At 42.2% G+C, this 25,241-nt stretch overlaps 1 protein-coding gene across 1 annotated transcript; it reads left to right on the top strand.

Annotated features, from left to right (window-relative positions):
• The first annotated feature begins 995 nt into the window (after nt 1–995).
• JHY (junctional cadherin complex regulator) lies at nt 996–25,149 on the top strand. The gene is made up of 11 exons (XM_036397292.2): nt 996–1,006; nt 2,006–2,392; nt 3,353–3,737; nt 7,031–7,496; nt 12,411–12,521; nt 13,197–13,762; nt 14,482–14,716; nt 16,952–17,032; nt 17,744–17,866; nt 18,600–18,797; nt 24,984–25,149. The coding sequence occupies exons 3-10, from the start codon at nt 3,385–3,387 to the stop codon at nt 18,795–18,797; spliced, it is 2,133 nt and encodes a 710-aa protein (XP_036253185.1). The 5' UTR covers nt 996–1,006; nt 2,006–2,392; nt 3,353–3,384; the 3' UTR covers nt 24,984–25,149.
• Nucleotides 25,150–25,241: the final 92 nt, after the last annotated feature.

Here is a 25,241-nt window from a genome sequence, read left to right as displayed (position 1 = left end):
AGCAGGGACACGGGGACACAGCCGGGTGGGGCTGGGGTGGCTCCAGGACAGGGGGAACCAAAACCTCCCTGGGCTGTTCAGGCTCTGCCGCCTCCATGTGGGGAATTCTTCCCTGCACTGAGAGGCCCAGAACGGGACGCTGTGAATCTCATGAAATAAAACTCATTCAGGACTGTTCATTCTCACTGGAAATAGGAAAAAAATTGTGGACACTGGGGTTTGAATACCCAGTGAGATAAAAGGGCCTGTGTGTTCCGTTCCAATGGAAATAATTCCGTTTTCCAATGGAAATAATGTCATATTTCACTGGAAGCAATTCCATATTTCAATGGAAACAATTCCATATTTCAGTGGAAATAATTCCATGTTTCAGTGGAAATAATTCCATTTTCCAATGGAAATAATTCCGTTTTCCAACGAAAATAACTCCATGTTTCAGTGGAAATAATTCCGTTTTCCAATGGAAATAATTCCATGTTTCAGTGGAAATAATTCCCTTTTCCAATGGCAATAACAATTCCACGTTTCAGTGGAAATAATTCCATGTTTCGGTGGAAATAATTCCCTTTTCCAATGGCAATAACAATTCCGCGTTTCAGTGGAGCGCGGCTGCTCCCGGGCGCTACCACAGCGCCCGCGGGAGGGGGGGAACCGCGCTCCCCCCGCCCCGGTGGGTGCGGCCGGCGTCCGCGGGGTTGCCGTGGCAACGGGGACAGCGCGGCACGGCCCGAACCGGGCCCGGCCCGGAACGGCGGGGACAGGGACAGGGACACGGGACAGGGACACGGGACAGGGACACGGGACAGGGACATGGGACTGGCGGTGAGAGGGACACGGGACAGGGACACGGACACGGGACAGGGACACGGGAACGGCGGTGAGAGGGACACGGGACAGGGACACGGACACGGGACAGGGACACGGGACCGGCGGTGAGAGGGACACGGGACAGGGACACGGACACGGGACAGGGACACGGACACGGGACAGGGACACGGGAACGGCGGTGAGAGGGACACGGGACAGGGACACGGGACAGGGACACGGGACCGGCGGTGAGAGGGACACGGGACAGGGATATGGGAGAAGGTGACAGGGACAGGGACACGGGACACAGGAACGGCGGTGAGAGGGACACGGGAATGGGCCGGGAACAGCAGGGTGAGGGACAGGGACACGGGACAGGGACATAGGACAAGGACACGGGAAAAGCGGTGACAGGGACAGGGACACAGGACAGGGATGGGAACACAGAATAGGAGAGAGGGACACAGGAGCAGAGAGGGTGACAGGGACAGGGACATGGGAGGGGACGGAGGACAGGGACACGGGACAGGGACATGGGACACAGGAGACGGGATGGAGGACACGGACATGGGACAGGGGCACAGGACAGGGCACCAGGGGATGGGGGACTGGGAGAGGGGACAGTGGTGAGGGGACAGGGAGGCAGGATCAGGGACAACCGACCAGATAAGGGACAGGGAAGAGGGGACCGGGGCCAGGGGAGTGGGATGAAAAGGGCTGTGACAGAGGACATGGGAGAGTGAACAGGGATGGAGAGAGGGAACAGTGACAGGGGACAGGGACAGGGGACAGGGAACTGGGACAGGGGACATGAGAGAGGAGATGGGGATGGGGGACCAAGACAGGAGATCAGGGACAGGGAGTGGGCACAGGGGACCAGGTGAGGGGCCAGGGAATGTGGGGTTAGGGGTGGGTGAGGACACTGGGGACAGGGGACAGGACTGGGTGAGGGACATGGCAAAAGGGACACAGGAGAGGGGACGGGGGCTGGGAGGAGGCAGGGACAGGGGGGGCCTGGGGACACAGTGGCTTTCCTCTGGGGCTGAGGTCCTGCTCCAGGCCAGGATTCCCCATTCCCTGCCCATCCCAGGGCTGCCCGGGTCACTGCTGGGAGCAGGGGACACAGGGGACAGTCCAGGTGTCAGAGCTGCCTGCAGGGTGATCTCAGGGTAAAATATCCAAAATTCTTTATCCCCAGGTGCTGAGGTGACACTGCCTGTGCACCTCTGACCCTGCTGGTGCCAGGTGTGCTGGCTCTGAGAGCAGAACAGCTCAGCACAGAACAGCTCAGCACAGAACAGCTCAGCACTGAAATCTCAGCACTGAAATCTCAGCACTGAAATCCCAGCTCTGAAATCTCAGCCCTGAAATCCCAGCTCTGAAATCTCAGCCCTGAAATCTCAGCCCTGAAATCCCAGCTCTGAAATCTCAGCACTGAAATCCCAGCTCTGAAATCCCAGCTCTGAAATCCCAGCTCTGAAATCCCAGCACTGAAATCCCAGCACTGAAATCTCCTTTTCCTCCCTCCCACCTCACCTGGGGAATATCTGGAAGTGCAAACAACTTCTGAACACTTCAGCTGAGTGTAAAGAAATTCTCATCCTAATTTAGACAGAGCTCCAGTTCTCCCTGTGCTCCCTGTCCCACCTTCTGCTGATTTTACATGGCCAGAGGGTCTAAAGTTGCCTGAAGAGAATAAACAAAATTCATTTTAACTCTCAGAATTAACATATAACAGATGCTTTGCCTCAGTTTAAGTTTCTTTGGCACAAGCTGGTTTTGCATTATTTATTACCACCAATAGTTGAGATTTCATAGCAGTAAATTCTCTGAGATCTTGACATTATTGCTTAAAGGAAAATTAGTGGGAAGAAAGGAAAATCAGATGAGAATAGAGAATTGTTTGAACAATAGAAGGTGAAATTCTGAGCCTAAGCCAATGGTAGCAGCCAAATGCAGCTTTTAAATATTATTAAAATGTTTTAGGTGTTCTCCAAACAAAATGCAGCTTTTAAATATTATAAGAATTTTTTATGTGTTCTCCAAATAAAATACAGTTTTAAAATATTAATAGAATGTTTTAGGTGTTCTCCAAACAAAGTGCAGCTTTTAATTACTATTAGAATGTTTTATGTGTACTCCAAATAAAATGCAGTTTTTAAATATTATTAGAATGCATTTTATGTGTTGTCCAAACAAAAGGCAGCTTTTAAATACTATTAGTATGTTTTATGTGTTCTCCAAACAAAATGCAACTTTTAAATATTATTAAAATGCATTTTATGTGTTCTCCAAAAGAAATGCAGTTTTTAAGTGTTATTAAAATATTCTCTGTGTTCTCCAAACAAAATGCGGCTTTTAAATATTAGAATGTTTTATGTGTTCTCCAAAAGAAATGCAGTTTTTAAGTATTATTAAAACGCATTTTATGTGTTCTCCAAACAAAATGCAGTTTTTAAATGATATTAGAATCTTTTATGTGTTCTCCAAAAGAAATGCAGTTTTTAAGTATTACTAAAATGTTCTCTGTGTTCTCCAAATGCAGGGCTGGTGTGAACCATCGGTGCAAAGCAGGGGATGAACCCTTCAGCCATGAAATTCATTTCAGTCTCCTCCCCACACACCCACCCCTCCACCAACATCCACGTCCCTCCAAAAACCCTCGTGCCCCCCGTTTTCCAAGCTGCCAGCTGGGAAAGGGAGAGGGGCTCAGCCTCCAGTGCTGAGGATTCCCAGGATTCTGGCTCTGAGAGCCTGGAGAAGCAGAGGCAGCACCTGCAAACTCCGGAGCTGGTAGGGCAGGAGGTTGGTGACATCCTGGAGGATGACAGCTTGGATGGGGACAGCTTGGAGGGGATGAGTTCTGAAGAGGAAGGAGCTGAGTACAACACAAAAAAGGAAAGGAAACCAAAGATTTGTGGCAGTGGAAGGTAAGGCAAAAACTCGAGTGGAGTAGAATAATTCTGACACTTTTAACCTGATGCTCCTCAAGGCCACGTTTAAACACCCTTCAGAAAGTATTCACTGGGTACATCAAATAAAATTGAATATCCTGTCATATGCATGGGAGGTTTAACCCTGGATAAATTGGGAATAATTCTTGAGTTTAAAGGGATTACATTAAACCCCAAGTAATAACAACGTGCAGTTTCAATTTAATAGTCTACTTAAAATAAAATGACAAACAAATGAAGGCTAAATGATTAATAGCATGCTTTTATTCACCTCCTCAACAAGCAAAATGGCCAGTTATTGCATATTTTATTGTGAGTGCAAATGATGTTAATTGTACTAGAAACATGCTCTAATTTTTAGTAATTTTTTTGGACTGAATACTGTGCTGAATGTGAGGCTCTTCATTAAATGGAAATTTGATTTTATTTTGTTTGAACTCAGCCCAGTGAGTACTCCAGTGCAGCCCATTAAGCAGAGCAAATATCACAGCACATCCATATGAAACCCCCTCTCTACATCCATTACCAACCTCGGAATCTGAAGAGGAAATGCTGCAGCTGTTGTCTGCTCCCCACACTTTTGTTGAGGAGCACCGGGTCCATCCAGCCTCCCCCTGGAGCTGGGGGCAGCAATAAAAGGTGCCCTTTTTGTCTGGGGATGATTAGGGATGAAGGAGCTCTTCACACTCATCCTGTCCCCGTGCAGTGACCTGGGCTGAGCCCCGCTGCTGGGTTCTGTGCACACATTTCAGCACAAAGGGATCCTCAGCCTCCTCCTCTGCCATTTCAATCACTGCAATTAGCTCACATATTTCTGTACTCGCTGCAGAGCAGCCTCACCTCGTGCTGTTTACCTGCAGCCCCTTGGCCAGCTGGCAATAATGATATTTTCCCAGGTGGAAATCAGCTCCAAGAGACCATGGCAGCCATGCTCACCTGGAAAGCAAAGAAAACCAGATTGTTTTGTTATTTGGAGCCACTTGAAAAATAGGCAGAGGCGCGTTGCTCGTTGAGAAAGGATGAATAAATTAATTATTATTTTTTTAATATCATTATCAAGGCCACAGGTTGGGGAATCCAGCAGATTTGTGTAACAGGAGCTGAAGAACCAACCAGGTTTCAGGGGCTGTAAATGTCCCCAGGCAGAGTCACCCAGAAACCAGGGCTGCACTGCAGGTCTAGGGAAGAAAAAATTGTGTTAAAAATAAATAGAAATATAGGCAGAGGCATGTAGCTCGTTGAGAAAGGATGAATAAATTAATTATTATTTTTAATATCATTAACAAGGCCACAGGTTGAGGAATCCAGCAGATTTCTTGAATAGGAATCAACCAGGTTTCAGTGGCTGTAAATGTCCCCAGGGCTGCACTGCAGGTCCAGGGAAGAAAAACTGTGTAAAAATAAATAGAAATATAGGCAGAGGCATGAAGCTCGTTAAAAAAGGATTATTTATTATTTATTCTTTTTTTAATATCATTATCAAGGCCACAGGTTGGGGAATCCAGCAGATTTCTGTAACAGGAGCTGAAGAACCAACCAGTGCCTGTAAATGTCCCCAGGGCTGCACTGCAGGTCCAGGGAAGAAAAAATGGTGTAAAAATAAATAGAAATATAGGCAGAGGCATGTAGCTCGTTGAGAAAGGATGAATAAATTAATTATTATTTTTTTAATATCATTAACAAGGCCACAGGTTGGGGAATCCAGCAGATTTGTGTAACAAGAGCTGAAGAACCAACCAGGTTTCAGTGGCTGTAAATGTCCCCAGGCAGAGTCACCCAGAAACCAGGGCTGCACTGCAGGTCCAGGGAAGAAAAAATTGTGTAAAAATAAATAGAAATATAGGCAGAGGCATGTTGTTTGTTAAAAAAGGATGAATAAATTAATTATTATTTTTTTAATATCATTAACAAGGCCACAGGTTGGAGAATCCAGCAGATTTCTTGAATAGGAACCAACCAGGTTTCAGTGCCTGTAAATGTCCCCAGGGCTGCACTGCAGGTCCAGGGAAGAAAAACTGTGTAAAAATAAATAGAAATATAGGCAGAGGCATGTAGCTTGTTAAAAAAGGATGAATAAATGATTTAATTTTTTTTTAATATCATTATCAAGGCCACAGGTTGGGGAATCCAGCAGATTTGTGTAACAGGAGCTGAAGAACCAACCAGTGCCTGTAAATGTCCCCAGGGCTGCACTGCAGGTCTAGGGAAGAAAAAATGGTGTAAAAATAAATAGAAATATAGGCAGAGGCATGAAGCTCGTTAAAAAATGATTATTTATTATTTATTCTTTTTTTAATATCATTATCAAGGCCACAGGTTGAGGAATCCAGCAGATTTCTTGAATAGGAACCAACCAGGTTTCAGTGGCATCCCCAGGGCTGCGCTGCAGGTCCAGGGAAGAAAAAATTGTGTTCAAAGTTTTGTTTCTCCCCCATTCCTTCCACCTGCACAGCTCCTGGAAGCCTCTTTGGATGGATTTGACTCCTGCAGTTGCTTTTCCTCCCATTGGATCAGATCTTAAAGCAGAAATTGGATCAACTGGGGATTTTTTAAGGCAGAGCATCCGGCTTTGCTTTGTGACAAATGTAACTCAGGGCAATAATTTGGCCACTTGTTAAAAAATTGCCAAACAGACTTTCCATTTATGTTTTTCTACTCTAATCACTGCCTGTTTTTTGATAAAAAGTGATTTAAAATCTTTTCTAGAAGGAGTTTTTTAATCAAAGCATCAGGATGTTGCACAGGAATGAGGAGAGAAAATAAGAACACAGAGCTGGAGGCTGTTCTTGTTTGCACAGTCTCAAAAGGACACTTGAAAACTGATTTTACCAGGAATTTCACTTTTATTTCACTCAGCAGAGCCTTTGAAGAAGGAACAACACAAATTGCCTTTTGTAGACTTGTGTAATTTTTAAGGAGACAACAGAACAATGCAATTTATCATTTCACCTTTCAGCTGATTCTACAAGGATTTAAAAATTTCTGTACAAAATTTAGGATAATGATTGTATTCCACTGTGATCTGAGTGTTAGACCCATTTATCATTCATGATGGTGGAAATTAAAAAGGAAGAGGAAGTCCTGCCTAAGTTTCCTACCAAAAAAATCTTTGATAAAACTCGTCTGATGCTGATTCCATATTGAATTCACTGAAACAATTCATTTGGCCACAGCAGGACATCTGTTTGCACACTGAAATAATACAGAATTTGTACCATTTATGCAGAAATAATCTGATTTTTGTTTCTTTTTTTTTTTTTTTTAATTAGGAAGAAACTGCCTGTGGACAAATATTCCATCCTGAGGTACAATCCTCATTGGAAGAATGCAACAAAGGGAGCAGATTTTTTTGAGGCAGAGGAGTCACCCCAAGTTTTTGGAGGAAGCAGTGGGGACTTTTCAGTGGATTCATTTTATCTCCATCCTGATGGCTCCTCAGAGGATAATCAGGATTCACTCCCAGAGTTTGATCCAGAATTATTCAGCTTCCATGGAGCAAATGTGGCCAGCAACAAACCTGATGGGCCACAAGCCAAAAGGGAGGAACCTGCAGATGGATTCCATTCCAAAAATAATCCTGGCCATGCTTTTCCTGCTCAGAACCAACAGGATCCACCCCAAAGAGCAAAAAAAGACTTTGTGAAAAAAAATAAACGGACTTTGGGCTTACAGTCAGAGAGGATTAATTCCTATCTTGAGCTGCACAAGAAAAAGCAGCAAGTTCTCCAAGGGCAGGTGGGTAAATGCATAAATTCCCTAATTTCTATGGATTAGGTCTGTCTGGTGTTGAACTCTCAGCTTTGCAGAGGGGAGAAGCAGATTTGAAATCCATGATGCCAGGGAGTGACAGCTTTGGATTTCCAGGGAGAATCTTGTTCAGCCTTTGTGGGATAATCACAAATCCCCAGCTGCTCCCAAGCCCAGGGCTGGCTTTTTACAGATACATTTCATCTGAAAAATTCTAAATGTATAAATTCTAAATGTGTAAAATTTAAAATTCTAACATTATTAATCATTACAATTATTAAGTATTAAAATTTATTAAAATTATTAAAATTATAATTATTAAAATCTTGTTCAGCCCTTGTGGGATAATCACAAATCCCCAGCTGCTCCCAAGCCCAGGGCTGGCTTTTTATAGATTTTTTTATAAATTTAGAATTTATACATTTAGAGTTTTTCAGATGAAATGTATCCATAAAAGCACTGAATTTGGATGTTTAAAGCTGGCATCTTGTGGCTTTTAAAGTAATTATTACTGACAAATTCTGAGTTTACACAGTCTGGAAGTTCTGGCTGATGCACAGCCTGGAAGTTCTGACTTCCTTTTTTAGAGAATTTAATAATTGAATTTATAATTTTAGAATTATAAATTTTATACATTTAGAATTTTTCAGATGAAATATATCCACAAAAGCACTGAATTTGGATGTTTGAAGCTGTCATCTTGTGGCTTTTAAAGTAATTATTACTGACAAGAAGTTCTGACTATGCCCATTCTGGAAGTTTTAGAATTTTAAATTTTATAAATTTAGAATTTATACATTTTGATTTTTTCAGATGAAATATATCCATAAAAGCGCTGAATTTGGATGTTTGAAGTTGTCATCTTTTGACTTTTAAAGTAATTATTGCTGACAAGAAGTTCTGACTTTACACAGTCTGGAAGTTCTGACTTTGCACAGTCTGGAAGTTCTGACTTCCTTTCTTAGAGGATTTAATAATTTAATTTATAGTTTTAGAATTATAAATTTTATAAATTTAGAGTTTATACATTTATATAAATTTATAAATATTATATATAAATACATTTATAAAAGCACTGAATTTGGATGTTTGAAGCTGTCATCTTGTGGCTTTTAAAGTAATTACTAGCGACAAGAAGTTCTGACTTTACACAGTCAGGAAGTTGTGACCATGCAGAGTCTGCAAGTTCTGACTTTGCACAGTCTCAGCCAACTTGTGGCAAGGTTTGAGAGGAAATGTAATTACAGTTCCTAATGAACCATTAGAAACCAGTTCATTGCTTTTCCTTGCTCCTTATTATGCATAATGGGAAGGGGGGGTCACTGGATTGCTCCACACAGAAAATTCTTACCTTGGGGAGCTCCAGGGCCCTTGTGCTCCCAGGGACAGCTCTGCCAGGGCTAATGAAGAGCTGACACAGCATCAGAGGGGATTTTCTGACTCCATTCCAGTGGCAGCAATGATGGACAGGGTTGGTTTTTTTTTCTAGTAGAGCTATTAAGAGCACTTGTGTTTTTTCACTTCTAATTTGGATGATGGTAAAAATAATGAGTGTGGATGGATGCTAATTAGAGCTGTGTTGATATGATTATGTTTGCTATTCAGGGAATTCTGGAAATCTTTCCTGAGTGTTGGAGCCAGGGATCAGGACTTCATTGTGCAGACACTGTTTAAAAATATGGAATAGGCAAAGGAATCAGTTAAAATCGGGGTTATGAGATAAGATTATCTCGCTGGAGCGGCCTTGGGGACAGCAGAGAGGTGACACAGCAGGCAGAGGGGGTGTAGGAAAGTTTCTTCATGACCTTGAGAAGTTCCAGGGAAGCTGTGGAATTCCCATCCCTGGAAGTGTTCCAGGACAGGGCTGGGAGCAGCCTGGGCTGGTGGAAGGTGTCCCTGCCCACGGCAGGGGTGGGACAGGGTGGCCTTTGAGGGCCCTTCCCACCCAAGCATTCCATAACTCTGCGGTTCCATGAGCGGCGTCACCACCGCTGGCAGCCACCCCTGGAGCTGCTGCGGGACAGGCAGCAGTTCCTGATTAATTTATTGTTCATTAATTAACAGTTCATTTACTGATTCCTAAGCAGATAACCATGGCTCAGTCTTGTTGGAAGGGGTGAAAAAGGCCCTGAGGGGACGTGGTGGTGGTGCTGGAGCCAACTTTGGTCACCCCACCTGGAAAGCTCCATCCAAAAGTGCAAAACCACCAAGGAACAGATGAGCCACACGTCAGCAATGCAACTGTGCTTCCTAAACTGATTATTCTGGGCTTTGCAGAGGGTTGAAGCTGAATGTATTGATCTGCTCACTGCTGGGCTGTGGCAATGAAATGGTGTTTGCTCTGAGGGCAGGACTTTGTGCCCAGCTGAGTTAAAACACTCCCAGCCTCGTTGTGCAAGATTTACATTTACAGATTTCCCAAACCCCTGCTGATCTGTACATTTCCTAATAATTCATGCACCATTTTCTACTGCATCAAGTTCTTTGCAGCATTGCCTGATCCCTAAAGAGCCCCAGGATGAGTTTCTCTGATAGAGAGAGAGCGAGGCAGGAGGAGAAGCAGTGCCTGGTCCAGCTCAGCTGCGCTCAATCCGAGTTGCTTTCCTACCTCCAAGCCAGGAACACAATGTACAATTTTTTAATGGCTCTAGAAAAAGGCCCTGAGGGGACATGGTGGTGGTGCAGGGGCCAACTTTGGTCACCCCACCTGGAAAGCTCCATCCAAAAGTGCAAAACCACCAAGGATCTGTAAAAGCAGATGAGCCACACGTCAGCAATCCAACTGAGCTTCCCTAAACTGATTATTCTGGGCTTTGCAGAGGGTTGAAGCTGAATGTATTGATCTGCAATGAAAAGGTGTTTGCTCTGAGGGCAGGACTTTGTGCCCAGCTGAGTTAAAGCACTCCCAGCCTCATTGTGCAAGATTTACATTTACAGATTTCCCAAAACACACCCCAAACCCCTGCTGATCTGTACATTTCCTAATTCATGCACCATTTTCTACTGCATCAAGTTCTTTGCAGCATTGCCTGATCCCTAAAGAGCCCCATGATGAGTTTCTCTGATAGAGAGAGAGCGAGGCAGGAGGAGAAGCAGTGCCTGGTCCAGCTCAGCTGCGCTCAATCCGAGTTGCTTTCCTACCTCCAAGCCCCTCACTTCAAAGCCAGGAACATAATGTACAATTTTTTAATGGCTCTAGAGCAAGGCACTCAGACTCTCTGTGCACTGAGCCTTCCCTCGGTGTAAACACCTAATCAAGATTGCCTGTGCTTCAACAATAGCAGCCAAATGCAATTCGAGAACCACAAGGCTTTGAAGTCCTCCCTGCAAAGGCTGGTTTGCCAGTCTGGGATAATGACATGCCATGATTGCTGCCTTTGTTGTATCTTTTCAGTGGAGAAGCAATTATGGGCCTCAATTTAACAGAATAGGCATTACACAGCTTATGATTCTCAAAATGCAATTTCATTTGATCATTTTCTCAATTTGATTGGTATTAATAGAATGGTTCACCAAAAAAAAAAAAAAAAAAAGGAAAAAAAAAAGAAGAAAAAAAAGAAAAAATGCTGGCAGAGGTTGTGTCCTGTTCCTCTTTCAAAGAGATAATGTAGAAGTATGTTTGTGTGTTTTACCTGCCCAGCACTCCATCAATGCACTGAGTCAGTTGGTTCCACCAAAAACATCTTATTCACTGCAAAGCTCTGCTGTCCACAGCTCAGGAAAACCTCCGTGGTATTTTTTAATTTTCTTGTGAATTTTTCCAGGGATTTACGTTGAATTTGGAGCCATGAGATCACCCATAAATTCAGCAATAAACCCTGCCCACCTTTTCTTTCTGCCCTAATCTCTTACCCCCAAAGGGAGAGGCTCAGCTTCCCACATTTTTTTTCCCCACATGAAAAAACTGATTCCTTTGCCTATTCCATATTTTAAACAGTGTCTGCACAATGAAGTCCTGATCCCTGGCTCCAACACTTAGACAGGAAAGATTTCCAGAATTCCCTGAATAGCAAACATAATCATATCAACATAGCTCTAATTAGCATCCATCCACACTCGTTATTTTTACCATCATCCAAATTAGAAGTGAAAAAATCATTTTCAGTTGATAATTCATAAATATCTTTTATCTTTTGGTCATAAATATCTTCCCACTGCCCCTTCTCCTGTGGGACCACTCTGGGGTGAAGCAGAGATTCCTGTCACAGTCACACTTCCACTAAAATACTCAGCAGGATGCTTTGGGACAAAAAAACAGAGACTAAAAATTGGATTTCCTGCAGTTTTATAGATTAAAAAAAGTTTATTTCAAGGAAAAAAATCAATTATTGCTATATTTATAAGGGGATCACTCATCTTTGTGCAGCGATAACTGCGCAAACTCAGAAAAAACTTGCTCCAAATAAATTTGCAGCCGTGGTTATTGGAGCTGTCCTTGTTTGTGAGCTTCTTTTGCCAGCTCTGTGTGCTCCAGACTTTATCCCTGCAGCTCCCCCTGTGCTTTTCAGCCCCATTATTGTGTTTTTCCAGCTTTTCCCGCGAGCCTCTCTTGCAGAGGCTGGGATGTGTGATTGCCTGGCCAGGGCTGGTTTCTGGCTGCTTTTCTGTTATTAGGTGCATTTCCTCCATGGAAATGGAGGAGCTCAGACATTTGAGAGTTTCTGTGCTGCACAATTTTCCTTTCTTTTATTCCTCTTAAAAGTAGAAGGAGTCATCCCTCCCTTTAATTGGGTTTTGCTTCTTTTTTTTTTTTTCCTTTAACCATTTCCTTGTCATCCGTTCCATCGTGCCAAAATTTAACATTTTAATTTTAATAGGCCACAGATTATTCCTCATTATTTCCCCAAGATTTTGAGATCTGTTCCCCCGATTGCTGTGACCATGAACTTTCCTGGTTTTTAGGTCACAGATCCTCCACCAGCTGATGAAGAACCACTCCAGAGTGTCCCAGCATTCCAGCCTGGGAAAATGAAACCTGAAGAGAAATGGTACCCAAAAGGACAGCAGCTCAAGGTTCCTTTTTGAGAGAATTTAATAATTAAAATTCAGTAGAATTTACCATTTTAGAATTTGATATTTTAAAAATTGAAATCTATCTATAAAATATTTAATATAGAAATAGTATATATTTATATTTAAATCATATAAATATTATATATTATATATTAATGTTTTAATGTATATAAAATATTTTATAAGTTGAATTTTTGAGTTGAATCCACCATGAGCAGGGTTAGATCCAAGCAGCTCAGAGATATTTTGATGTGAGTGATGAAACTTCCACCTGAATATCTCAAAAATCCCCTGGGAAATTCAGCCAGCTGTTGGTGATTTGAATTTTGGGTTGGATCCACCATGAGCAGGGTTAGATCCAAGCAGCACAGAGGCATTTTGGTCAATGCTGGTGACTCGAATTTTGGGTTGGATCCACCGTGAGCAGGGTTAGATCCAAGCAGCACAGAGGAATTTTGGTCAGTGATTTTGGTGAGTGATTTTGGTGAGGGATTTTGGTGAGTGAGTTTTTGGAACTTCCACCTGAATATCTCAAACCCAGCTGCTGGTGAATTGAATTTTGGGTTGAATCCACCATGAGCAGGGTTAGATCCCAGCAGCTCAGAGGGGTTTTGATGTGAGTGATGAAACTTCTACCTGAATATCTCAAACCCAGCTGCTGGTGACTCGTTTCAGGAGCAGCCCAGGTCCTTGCAGAGACAAAAAGCAGAGCCCAAGCAGCCTCTGAGGGGAGGAACCTTCACAAGGAGCGATGGCCAAGAGCCCCCAGGAGCAGCAGGAGCAGCAAATCCCTGGGTGCAGAGGCAGCAGCAAACCCCAGGGTTCCAGGCTGCCCCCCCTGCCCTGGGGCAGGAGCCCAGCTCAGCCCCCAACCCCAATTCTGCTCTTGGCCCAGCAGGAAAACCCCAGAGTGGGTTAAATGATATCCCAAATTCAATCCTTACCACGCCTGCTTATTTTCTCCCAATATTTCAGAATTTTTACCCACCAGAGGTTTTAGATCCTGAATGTCCCAGTCAGGAGGACAAGAAATACCAGCAGGACTCTCCAGCTGGAATTCCACAGCAATTCCCAGCCAATGCCATCCCTGGGCAGGATTTTCCCAGGAAAAACAGCAGCAGTGACCAGGCACATCCAGAATTGGAGAATATTTCACCTGATTTTAATGCAATTTTTCAAGAAAGAGTGAAGGATCAAGCACCTCTTCCAGATTTCAAAAATCATATTCATGAGGATCACAGGTATCAGAATAGTTTGTGGTGAGGATTTAAGTGATAAAATAATATTATCATAACCCTGTGATGCCCAGAAAAGAAACAAAAAAATGCTTTAAACTCCAAAGTATAAAGTTATTTTGCTACAATCCTACCATTATAATTTATTTCTAATTGAAGTTTCATTATAGGTATTGATTTTTAAATCTGGCATTGGAAAAGGACAGTTCTGTCCTCCAGGGATGGAAATTTCCTCAATTGAAAGTTTCCTTTTAGGAGGCTGGGTGGGAAAGTTAAAAATATAGAGAGGAAAGGGCATTGTGCATGAATCCAGAGTTTGTAGCAAAATTGGCTTTGCAGGATGGATATTCAGGGTCAGTTCTGTCCCTAAAGGGGAGAGCAGGAAAATCCTCAATTGTGAAGAATTTCACCTGTCTTAAAAAAAAAAAAAATGAAGGTTTTATTTCACATAAATGAATAATTCTATCAGTACTCAGCAGGCCTGATCCAAAAGCTTTCATTTGCTTTAATCACCTTTGCATCAGGCTGAAATTTCCCCATTTGTCATTTTTTTTCCATTTATTTTCCATAAACTTGAGTGCAAGCAAAGTCATTTATTGTGAAATCCTCACCTTCCCATCTCCCTGCTCCCTTATTCCATGTTCAGCTTGTTTGCTGTGTGTAAATTCAGATTTTTACTCTTACCCCCCTCATTTTTTAAGACCTTTTCCATGTTTTGCTCACAGCTCACCAACACCTGCTTGTAGAATCTCCCATTTCATAGAGAAGAAGGAAAAGCCAAGAATTTCTGATTTTGAAGATGATTTTGCTGGCACGTGGCTGTGGGGTTTGTTCCCACCTGCCCTGCCCCAGGGAGACTCGGGAAAAGCTGAAGGAAATCCAAGGAAAATGAGAAGAAGCAGCTCAGAGGGGTCTCTGCTGCAGAGGGAAAAACAAAACCAGCCCAAAGCCAGCAAGAAGGTGAGAAAATAGATGTGGGTTGAGTGGTTTAACATTTCGATTCCCCCTCTAACATTTCTTCTTAATAATCCAAAGTTTAAAAACAAAAAAATACAAATAGGGACTGAGAAATGTTGTAAGAGCACATGGACACACAGCAGAGCATTAAAAATCATGGAACAAAGGTAGAAACAGACACTGGAATCATTTTAGAGCAGAGGGATCCACCTGGTTCTGAGAGTTCAGTGAAATCATTTCAGTTCATTTGGTTCACTGGAATCATTTTTGTTCATTTGGTTCACTGGAATCATTTTAGAGCAAAGGGATCCACCTGGTTCTGAGAGTTCAGTGAAATCATTTTAGAGCAGAGGGATCCACCTGGTTCTGAGAGTTCAGTGAAATCATTTTTGTTCATTTGGTTCACTGGAATCATTTTTGTTCATTTGGTTCACTGGAATCATTTTAGAGCAGAGGGATGCACCTGGTTCCAAGAGTTCAGTGAAATCATTTCAGTTCATTTGGTTCACTGGAATCATTTTTGTTCATTTGGTTCAGTGAAATCATTTTAGAGCAGAGGGATCCACCTGGTTCCGAGAGTTCACTGGAATCATTTCAGTTCATTTGGTTCAGTGAAATAATTTCTGTTCATTTGGTTCACTGGAATTGTTTTCGTTCATTTGGTTCACTGGAATCATTTTCGTTCATTTGGTTCACTGGAATCGTTTTGGAGCAAAGGGATCAGTCTGGTTTAGCTGCAGGGACACACAGAGCAGGGTTTGTCCTGTCATTTACCCACAGATAAAATGATTTTGATTTACCAGGGTCAGGCTGTTTGTAAGGAGCAGCAGGCAGCCTCAGATCTGAGCCATCCATTACCCTGCTCACGCTCCTTTCTTGCCCAGCTCAAATCTCCTGCTTTCCAAGGGATTCCAAGCCCAGATCTGGAGGATTTGTAAAGCTGACAGCACAAACCTCATCCCAAAGCTCCTGATGGTCCTTATTAAAATTTGGATTTCTGTCTCCTCTGCAGGCCCACTTGTGCTGGTGTCAGCACTTAGCACAGCAGAAAGCTGCCCGTGACAAATTCAACGTTTGAGGAGTTTGCTCCGGGTCTCAGGGCAGACAAACTAAGCTGGAATAATGACTCCATGCACTTTGGGCACTGCTGCCTGAGTGCCTCTAAGAAGAATTAGGATTATGGTGGGAACTGCAGGGCAGAGCTCCTTCTCTTTCTTTTGTTTCTTGTCCTGTGCTTGCAGCAGTTTTCTCACGCTCCACATGTGAGGAATGCACAGAGAGCCAGACTGGTCGTGCTCCCAGCAAAATCCAGCTTTTCCTCATAAACAAATGCACTCAGTGCAGCAAGTGGGGAACTCCCCTGATTTTGTGGGACACAGAGAAATTAACTCCTCACTGTACCTCAAATTAAAAATTAGTGAGTTATGGCATGTAAGAGCAGGGATAGCTGACAAAAAGAAACCTCAAATAGCAAATTTAGTGCATAAAATGAATTTCTCTGCAGCTGAGTTTAACTTGAACTGTGTTTTGAAGAAATGCCCATTTTATTTGCATGTAGAAATTGGTGTTCCTGCCTTACTGTGTGGTTGAAATTATCACAGAGCTGATCAAAATGGGCTTCACTCACAAGTTTTTAAACATAATTCCCTTCTAAAAATGTGGTCTTAAAAGAGAATAAAAATATTATGGGGGCGTTGGAGTCCTTGTGTGATGTCCTGAAGTGCTGGATGGCATCACCCACCCCTCCTGCACTTGTAAAGCCTTTGCTGTGCAGCAAACATGGATTTTTCATGTGTCTGTGGGCAACTTTCCAGTGCAGCTTTCAGAACAAGGAAAGGTTATTCTCACTAACATCATTTGCCTGATTTTTGCCACCAAAGTCAGGTAATTTCATCTGCTTCTCTCACAAAAAAATTTCTTTGGAGTCTCATTCTAACCACAGTCAAATGAGCGGCTTTGAGCTGTTTCACAATAAAGCTCACAAAAGGTCATTTTTGATTGAGAAAATATCACTTTGTGATTGGGATAATTGGCAATTTCCCACCTGGATCCAAAGGAAATTCTGTGTCATTTCACTTTTCCCATTAAGTCCTGTTGGTCACTTATTTAAAATGAGACATGCCAGGGGTGCAGCTGAGATTGCAAATAAAATCCTGATGTTTCCACTATAAAACCTTCTTGAATTATTCCCTCTGTGAAATCATATCAAGGAAAATCTGTTTGCTGTTTGGTTTTCAGCTGGGTAGCTCCAAATTCTACTTCAATCTGAGCATGAAGCTTGGAGGCCTTGGACCTGACTATGAAACAATCAAAGAGAAAGTGAGTAAACCAGAAGTGGATTTAGGCAGGGGAGAGTGGCAGAGAAACCATAATTTATGATTACCTGGGACTTTATATCCTTGGCTTGAGAGAGATATCCTTGGAGAAAGTGAGTAAACCAGAAGTGGATTTAGGCAGGGGAGAGTGGCAGAGAAATCATCATTTACAATTATCTGGGACTTTATATCCTTGGCTCGCTGGAGATCCTACAGGGAAATTCAAATAAAAGCAAAGACAGCTGTCCTGGGGATAATTTTTACCCTCTCATTTTTAAAATCCAGAAATGGGAATTAATCAGGGCTAATTGGACATCAGGAAATTACCCACTCAAGTGGCTGAGTTGTCATTCCCAGTGTAAAGATGCACCAAATGTTCCAAGTGGAAATCAAAGTTGTACAAACACGAGAAAATACCTGGCTGCATCCTGGTGAAACGGGCACAGATTGTTCAGGACAGAATAAAGATGGAGCTGTCACATTTCTGCTGGGCTCCATCCTCCATTCAGTCCAGGGAAAAAGCTCTTAAAAGGGAAAAGCCACTAAAAGAAGCTGTGCCATTTATCAGGGCTTCCTGTTGTGTGCTGAGGAGGGATCAATGGCAGAGGCAGGCTGGACAGCAGCAGAGCTGGAAATGGAATAGTGGTGGGAAAAGGCCTGCACTGATGGGTCCCCCCAGCCACTGAATTCCAGGCCCCTTTTCTGCTTTGCTCAGAAAGAAAAGCTGAAGCTGCAGAAGGAATATTCCAGGCAAATCAAGGAATATAACATGAAGAATCTGACTGTGGTTCAGAGGCTGCCTGCAAAGCCCCAGGTGTCTTCGGTGTCCCGGCAGAAGGTAAGGGCTGAGCCCTTCCCTGGGTGCTCCTGAGGGGGACAGGGAGCGCTGCAGGCCCCAGCACAAAGCTGGGAACCCAAGCATATCAGAGTTCCTCCTTTCCTTGCGTTTATTCCCAAAAATAAACCACCAAGAGACAAAGCTTTATTGGCTGGGTGGAAAAATGGGTTTGGATTCTTTTAGGAGACTTCAACAGGAACGTGAGATTATGCACAGGAGACGTGAGGTGTTCCCAAATCCCTGCAACACACAGGCACCAAAACCCAGCCCAGGTTAAGCCAGGGCTCTGCCAGCTCCAGCATTTCTGTAAAACTCTTTCCATTCCCTCTCCAGTTCCACGTTCCAGGCATCATTTTGCTTTTTAATTTGGATATTTAAGTGCATTGTCCAGGAGAACCTGAGCTTGTCCTGCTAACCTGCAACACTTCCTGCCTGAGAGCAAGAGCTTAATGAGACTGGAAAAAAGATGTTTATAAATTTAATGAATTCGTGTTGCTCTTTCTTTTTTCAAATAAAAACACTTCCTCAGTGTCTAAGGTGGCTTCCAGTGGTGCCAGGAAGCAAATCTTGGGCTGGGTTGTGTTGCAGTCACCACTGAAGAACCTGGGATTGAATTCTGTCAGAAACAAGCTCAGGAATTCAGATATATCTCACTCAACCCACCTAAATATTCTTGTGGAAATCTCAGCCAGGGTTTCTCTTGCTCAGTCCCCCCAGTTTTTGCTGTTTTTAGGCTCTGGAATATGCCAAGAAGATTCCAAGACCAAAGACTTTCATAGCAAAGCAATGGGAGCAGGAGGTGAAGGAGGTTCTGCCCCAGGCCCCAGCTGGACCCAGGTTACCCAAAATCCCATCCCTGGAATCCCTGTGGAGCAGGCACGAGAAGGAGAAGGAAGCTGTGGCTGCTTTTGAAGCCCTTCACATCTTGTAGGTACTTGGGGGATCTCAGGGATCGAGGCAAAAATGCCTGAATTGTTTTTATTTTCAGCTGTGACCGTCACATTTTCATTTCCCAGTCTGCTGAAATTTAAACTGGTTTAAGTTTAATTATTTTTCAATGTTAGAATTGGTTTTAATTGTTCAACTTGTACCTATTTTGTTACTAAATTGACCTTTTGCATTTTTAGCATTTTAAATATAGTGCTCGGTTCTTTTATTAGAAAATGTTTTGTTAGAAATTTAGTCCTCTGTTCTTTTTCTTTGAAATAAATGATCTGAAAATTGCATCTTTTACACCAATAATCTCTTGCCTTGTCACAGCTGGATCATTTTTAAACATATAAACAGACATATCTACAAAACATTAAAAATAAACTTCTGTTTCATCTGATGATATTAACACCAGCAATATTTCTCTTTCTGAAATGGAAAAGAGACTTTTGGCCAGAAATAAAAGCAAAAATAATCCATTGCTGCTAAAAAGAGAACAAAAATATGCTCCAAACACATCAGTTGGTAATGATGCAATGCTAATTATTTAATTGTTCCTCTGTTATCTCTTAGTGAAGAGTTTCCACAAAAAAAAATAAGAATTTTGAAGCTTCATTTGGGACAAGAAAATTCCAAACAAGTCCTGGCTGAGCATGCAGACAATCTGGGATTAGCCAGGAGCAGTTGGAGAATATATTGGGTAACTGAAGATAATTGAGAGCTGCATGTTTGAGAGGAAACAGCTTTTAACAGATTAAGGCTGTAAAAATAACAACAAACAGATGGCTTTCTTAGGGTGCTTCCATTTCTTTAACTTAGCAAATGATGAATTAAGTCACCATATGAAATGTGATTAGAGCACACAGCGAGGGAATTTGGGCTAAAACCTCCTGAAAAGAGGCTGGAGAAAGGAATAAAAAACCCAACCACCTTGTGATGATGTGGAATTGCTTTATCCCATTTATTTTGTCTTTTTTCAATGGGGGCTCACAATTTAATGTGGGGAAAAGTGATTCCAATTCTGCCCTTCCTCATGGCCTTGTTCAAACCCTCCTGAGGGGCAGGAACCAGCTGAATCAGCCCCTTGGACTCACAGCTGGAATTTCAGGACATTTTGGGAATATTGAGACAAACCCCAAACATTTTGTGGTGATGTGGAATTGCTTTACCCCAGTTTGGTCTCTTTTTAATGGGAGCTCCCAATTTAATTTTGGGAAAGGTGATCCTGATTCTGCCCTTCCTCATGGAGAAGGGACCTGGCCTTGCTTCAAACCCTCCTGAGGGGCAGGAACTTGTTGAATCAGCCCCTTGGACTCACAGCTGGAATTTCAGAACATTTTGGGGAATATTGAGACAAACCCAACCACCTTGTGATGATGTGGAATTGCTTTATCCCAGTTATTTGGTCTTTTTTTATGAGGAGCTCTCAATTTAATTTTGGGAGAAGTGATCCTGATTCTGCCCTTCCTCATGGAGAAGGGACCTGGCCTTGCTTCAAACCCTCCCGAGGGGCAGGAACCTCCCCTCCACTGCTGAACTGGACTCACAGCTGGAATTTCAGGACATTTGGGGAATATTGAGACAAACCCAACCATTTTGTGATGGTGTGGAATTGCTTTATCCCAGTTATTTGGTCTCTTTTTAATGGGAGCTCCCAATTTAATTTTGGACAAAGCAACCCCAATTCTGCCCTTCCTCATGGAGGAGGGACCTGGCCTTGCTTCAAACCCTCCTGAGGGGCAGGAACTTGTTGAATCAGCCCCTTGGACTCACAGCTGGAATTTCAGGACATTTGGGGAATATTGAGACAAACCCAACCAGTTTGTGATGGTGTGGAATTGCTTTATCCCAGTTATTTGGTTTCTTTTTAATGGGACCTGGCCTTGCTTCAAACCCTCCTGAGGGGCAGGAACCTCCCCTCCACTGCTGAATTGGACTCACAGCTGGAATTTCAGGACATTTTTTGGGAATATTGAGAAATATTAAGAAAATTTTGGGAAGCCTTGGTGGAAGAACCATTGTCCAATATGGGAGCACGGGTCAGGCTGCAGGGGAAACATTTTCCACGATATTTTTGTCACTTAGAGCATCCAATTCCAGCTTCTGAACAGAACCTTCCTCTTCCTCAGCCTCTTTCCCCTCTCCTTTGGGCACTGCCAGGCTGGGAAATGTTTCCATGCTCTTCTTGCCTACTTTTATTTTTCACCCAAACTGTAACACTTTGAAGCATTTCTGCTCAGGGCACCTCAACTTGTTGTTCCTGCTTAAAAGTGATAATCCCCCCTTAATCCAAACCTCAAGTGCCTGTTTTAATGAAACCTTCAGATGAATATCAAAGAGCTATTTACTCGTATCTAATATTTTAATTAGATTATATTCTCAATTTAACCCATTAAACCCCCTTTGATGAGCTCCATGTTCAGTGTTTAGCCCCAGATGCTGGAGGTAATGAATATTGGACCTTTGATTTAATGAGAATTTCTGCCTTTCCAGCCTGACTCCCTTTGTATCCCCTTTTTCTTTTTTTTCTTTTTTTTTTTTTTTTTGCTTTTCTGGCCTATAGAATTCATTTAATTGAAGGAGTCTCTTATCACCACACATTAAGGAACCTAAATTAGCATCCCTTTTCTGATGAGAAAATGCAAGCAGACATTTTCTCTTTGATCTGAGGGCTGAGTTGAAGTAGGCAACAGCCCCCTGAAAATGAGCTGATGGCTGCATTATTTGGCTGCCATGCAGATGTGTCCATGTGGTGCAAAATGCTTAATGTCTTAATTGGTCACCTTCCTCCCTGGCTGGCTCCCTCCTCCCAGAAATTAGGGCAGAAATCTGTTCATTTGTTGGTTTGTTTTTTTTTTTTAATAAAATAATGAATTTTTAGGAAATGTTTAAATATTGAACCTGTAAGAAAGCTGGATATGATGCTGCATCTGGAGGAGCACATTTTAAAAATAATAATAATAACAATTATTATTATTATTATTATTATTATTATTATTATTATTATTATTATTATTATTATTATTATTATTATTTTAACAACCATTTGTTTTTTTATAACACTGCTCATCATCATCTCACAAACCATCACCTCACAAACCATTTAGAAATTCTGGTGGTTTGGTTGTTTTAAATCCCACAAAATGACATTTTTACATGGAAAGAAAATTTTTCAACCTACCTCAATACGAATTCAGATTTTCCCTGCACTTCACAGAGATGGTGGCGCAAAAAAAGAGACCAATGAGCATCCAGCTGCTAAAAGTCAAAGGCCAAAATTTAATGTATTTCAGATTAGGAAGGCAAAATATTTAATTAAAAATCAGCCTTATAAATGTTGAATTAATTATGAATTAATTATTGAGGGAGGAGTCTGTGTGCAGCACCCAATGGAAATTCCCAACATTTTCTTGGCAACACTTTTCCAGTGCCAACATTTCTCAACATTTGAGGTTCTGGAAGTGTTGCAGCTGAGATCACCTTCAGTGGGCAAAGCCTTGGTGTCAGTTCCACCAAAAAAATGTTCCTGTAATAAAATCCCCATTGTGTTCCTTCCAAAAATAACCAAATTTGGCTTCCCAGCACCTCACAAAAGGCATGAGCAGGCCCTGGAGAACATTAATTTAATCATTAAATAAATTAAACAAGGCAAAGCCTCACAGCCATCATTCCAGCTCTAAAATTCAGCTGAGGAATGAAACCAGATGAGGTTTTGCCCAAGCCCTGCAGTCCCTGAATGCTTCCAACAGCCACCAAGGAGCTCTGCTGTCACAAACCAGGCCCCTGATTGCTGCTATTTCCTTCCAGGGAGCCAGTTTTTTCCTTCTTTGCCAAAATAAAATCCTTTTTATTTTTTTTTTTCTAAATTTTGATTCATATGAAACCAATGAAATGGGAGGTTTACCTCTGATTTAGACTGTGCTTTGTTTTTCCCTCACATCGCTCCTATATCTAATTAAAAAAAAAAAAAAAAACCAAACATTTTCCGTGTGAGAAAAAGCAAGAATGTGGAGAAAGGAGGGAGCAGCTCTGGTGTGAGGAGGAGGAATGGTTTCAGTGGTTTCTGGGATGGTTTCAGTGGTTTCAGGAATGGTTTCAGGAATGGTTTCCTGCAGTGGTTTCAGGAATGGTTTCAGGAATGGTTTCAGTGGTTTTGGAATGGTTTCAGTGGTTTCAGGAATGGTTTCAGTGGTTTCAAGAATGGTTTCAGGAATGGTTTCTGGAATGGTTTCAGGAATGGTTTCCTGCAGTGGTTTCTGGAATGGTTTTAGTGGTTTCTGGAATGGTTTCAGTGGTTTCAGGAATGGTTTCTGGAATGGTTTCAGTGGTTTCAGTGGTTTCTGGAGTGGTTTCAGTGGTTTCAGGAATGGTTTAAGTGGTTTCTGAAATGGTTTCAGTGGTTTCTGGAATGGTTTCAGTGGTTTCTGGAATGGTTTCAGGAATGGTTTCCTGCAGTGGTTTCTGGAGTGGTTTCAGTGGTTTCTGGAATGGTTTCAGGAGTGGTTTCTGGAATGGTTTCAGTGGTTTCAGTGGTTTCTGGAATGGTTTCAGTGGTTTCAGTGGTTTCTGGAATGGTGTCAGTGGTTTCAGTGGTTTCTGGAATGGTTTCAGGAGTGGTTTCCTGCAGTGGTTTCAGGAATGGCTGAAATGTGAGCAGCTCACCTTCACTCCTGCCACCGCAAACCCGGGTGTTAAAACCTTCTTAAACCCAACTTCTTCCCTGAGCACTGCACCCTGCCAGGGAGAAGGGGCACCTGTGGGTCAGGACCACACATCTGCACCCTCCTGCCTTCCCTGCACCACCCCACAGGGCAGCCACCAACGGCTCAGCCAAGCTCCAGAAACAAAATTAACCCAAGAAACAAGAAATCTAGAAACAAATCTGAGAAATAAGAAATCTAGGGGGAAAATCCAATAAATGAGAAATCTAGAAACAAGGTAAACCCAAGAAACGAGAAATGTAGAAACAAAACAAAGAAATAAGAAATCTAGAAACAAATCCAAGAAATCTAGAAAGAAACCCAAGAAACAAGAAATCTAGAAATAAATCTGAGAAATGAGAAATCTAGAAATAAATCTGAGAAATAAGAAATCTAGAAACAATTCCAAGAAGCAAAAAATCTAGGGAAAAAATCCAATAAATGAGAAATCTAGAAACAAGGTAAACCCAAGAAACGAGAAATCTAGAAACAAATCCAAGAAATCTAGAAAGAAACCCAAGAAACAAGATATCTAGAAACAAAACAAAGAAATAAGAAATCTAGAAACAAGATCAATACAAGAAACAAGAAATCTAGAAATAAATCCAAGAAACAAGAAATTTAGAAAGAGGATGAACCCAAAAAGCAAGAAATCTAGAAACAACATTAATACAAGAAACAAAAAATTTGGCTACAAGATGAACCCACGAAACAAGAAATCTAGAAACGAGATTAATACAAGAAACAAGAAATCTAGAAACAAGATCAATACAAGAAACAAGAAATCTAGAAACAAGCCCCAGAAATGAGACATTTAGAAACTAGATAAATCTAAAAAACCAAGAAATCTAGAAACAAATCCAAGCAACAAGAAATCCAGAAATAAGGTAAACCCGAGGAACAAGAAATCCAGAGACAAGATAAACCCAAGACCAAAATCAGCCCCTTTTAAGCCAGGACCATCCAGGCTGGAGTTTGCAGTTGGCTGAGGTGATGCTGTTTGTTGTTGTGACTCGAAGAGAGGAGAAGCTCCCTCAGAATATCAGTGATAAAAATGCCCTAAATCCAGCAGGCAGCAGGGAGAAATGAGGAGAGGAACCATAAAAAGAATTTTACACCATGCCCAGGTCATTGCTGGGTTTGGCCATGGGTCATTTACACCTTCCCCGCTTCCTCCATGGGTGTGTAACAGCAAGGAATTCAAATTATTTGCTCTATAAATGCCCTTAAAATCTATATCTGAGCTGGTTTTATGGAGGTCTGGCTAGAAAATGAAAAAATTTGGGTTGGAATTGCTTTCCAAACCCGAAAAAGTTCAAAATGTTTAAGGAAGCATGCAGGGAAATGCTCCAAATCAAAACAGAAAGCAAAGGATCATGGCAGGATTCTATAGATTGGGGGTTGATTTTCTATAATGAAAACAACAACAAAAAAAGCATTAACCACTTGTGAATTAAATTAATCACCAGAACACAATTTCATTTCAGAACAACTCACTGAAGAATTTTGATGAAAATCAATCTTCTTGAAAAATGGGAAATCCACCGACGAAATTTCCTGTTCCCAGCAATTATTTCCTGCGAGTCACTTCCACTGCAGCATTCCCCAAGTGCACACATTAATTTTATTTTTTTACAAAAGAGAGAGAGCTCGAAATCTCTCCCCTTCTCCTCAAACTTCTTGGGAAGAGCAAGGAAAAATCAGCTGCTTGGAATAAGTCAGGATCCAAGAATAAAACCTCATTT

The sequence above is a fragment of the Molothrus ater genome, chromosome 22, assembly GCF_012460135.2.
Source record: "Molothrus ater isolate BHLD 08-10-18 breed brown headed cowbird chromosome 22, BPBGC_Mater_1.1, whole genome shotgun sequence".
Taxonomy (NCBI): domain Eukaryota; kingdom Metazoa; phylum Chordata; class Aves; order Passeriformes; family Icteridae; genus Molothrus; species Molothrus ater.
The sequence above is the reverse complement of the archived record's forward strand: the minus strand, read 5'-3'. Positions and strand labels throughout refer to the sequence as shown.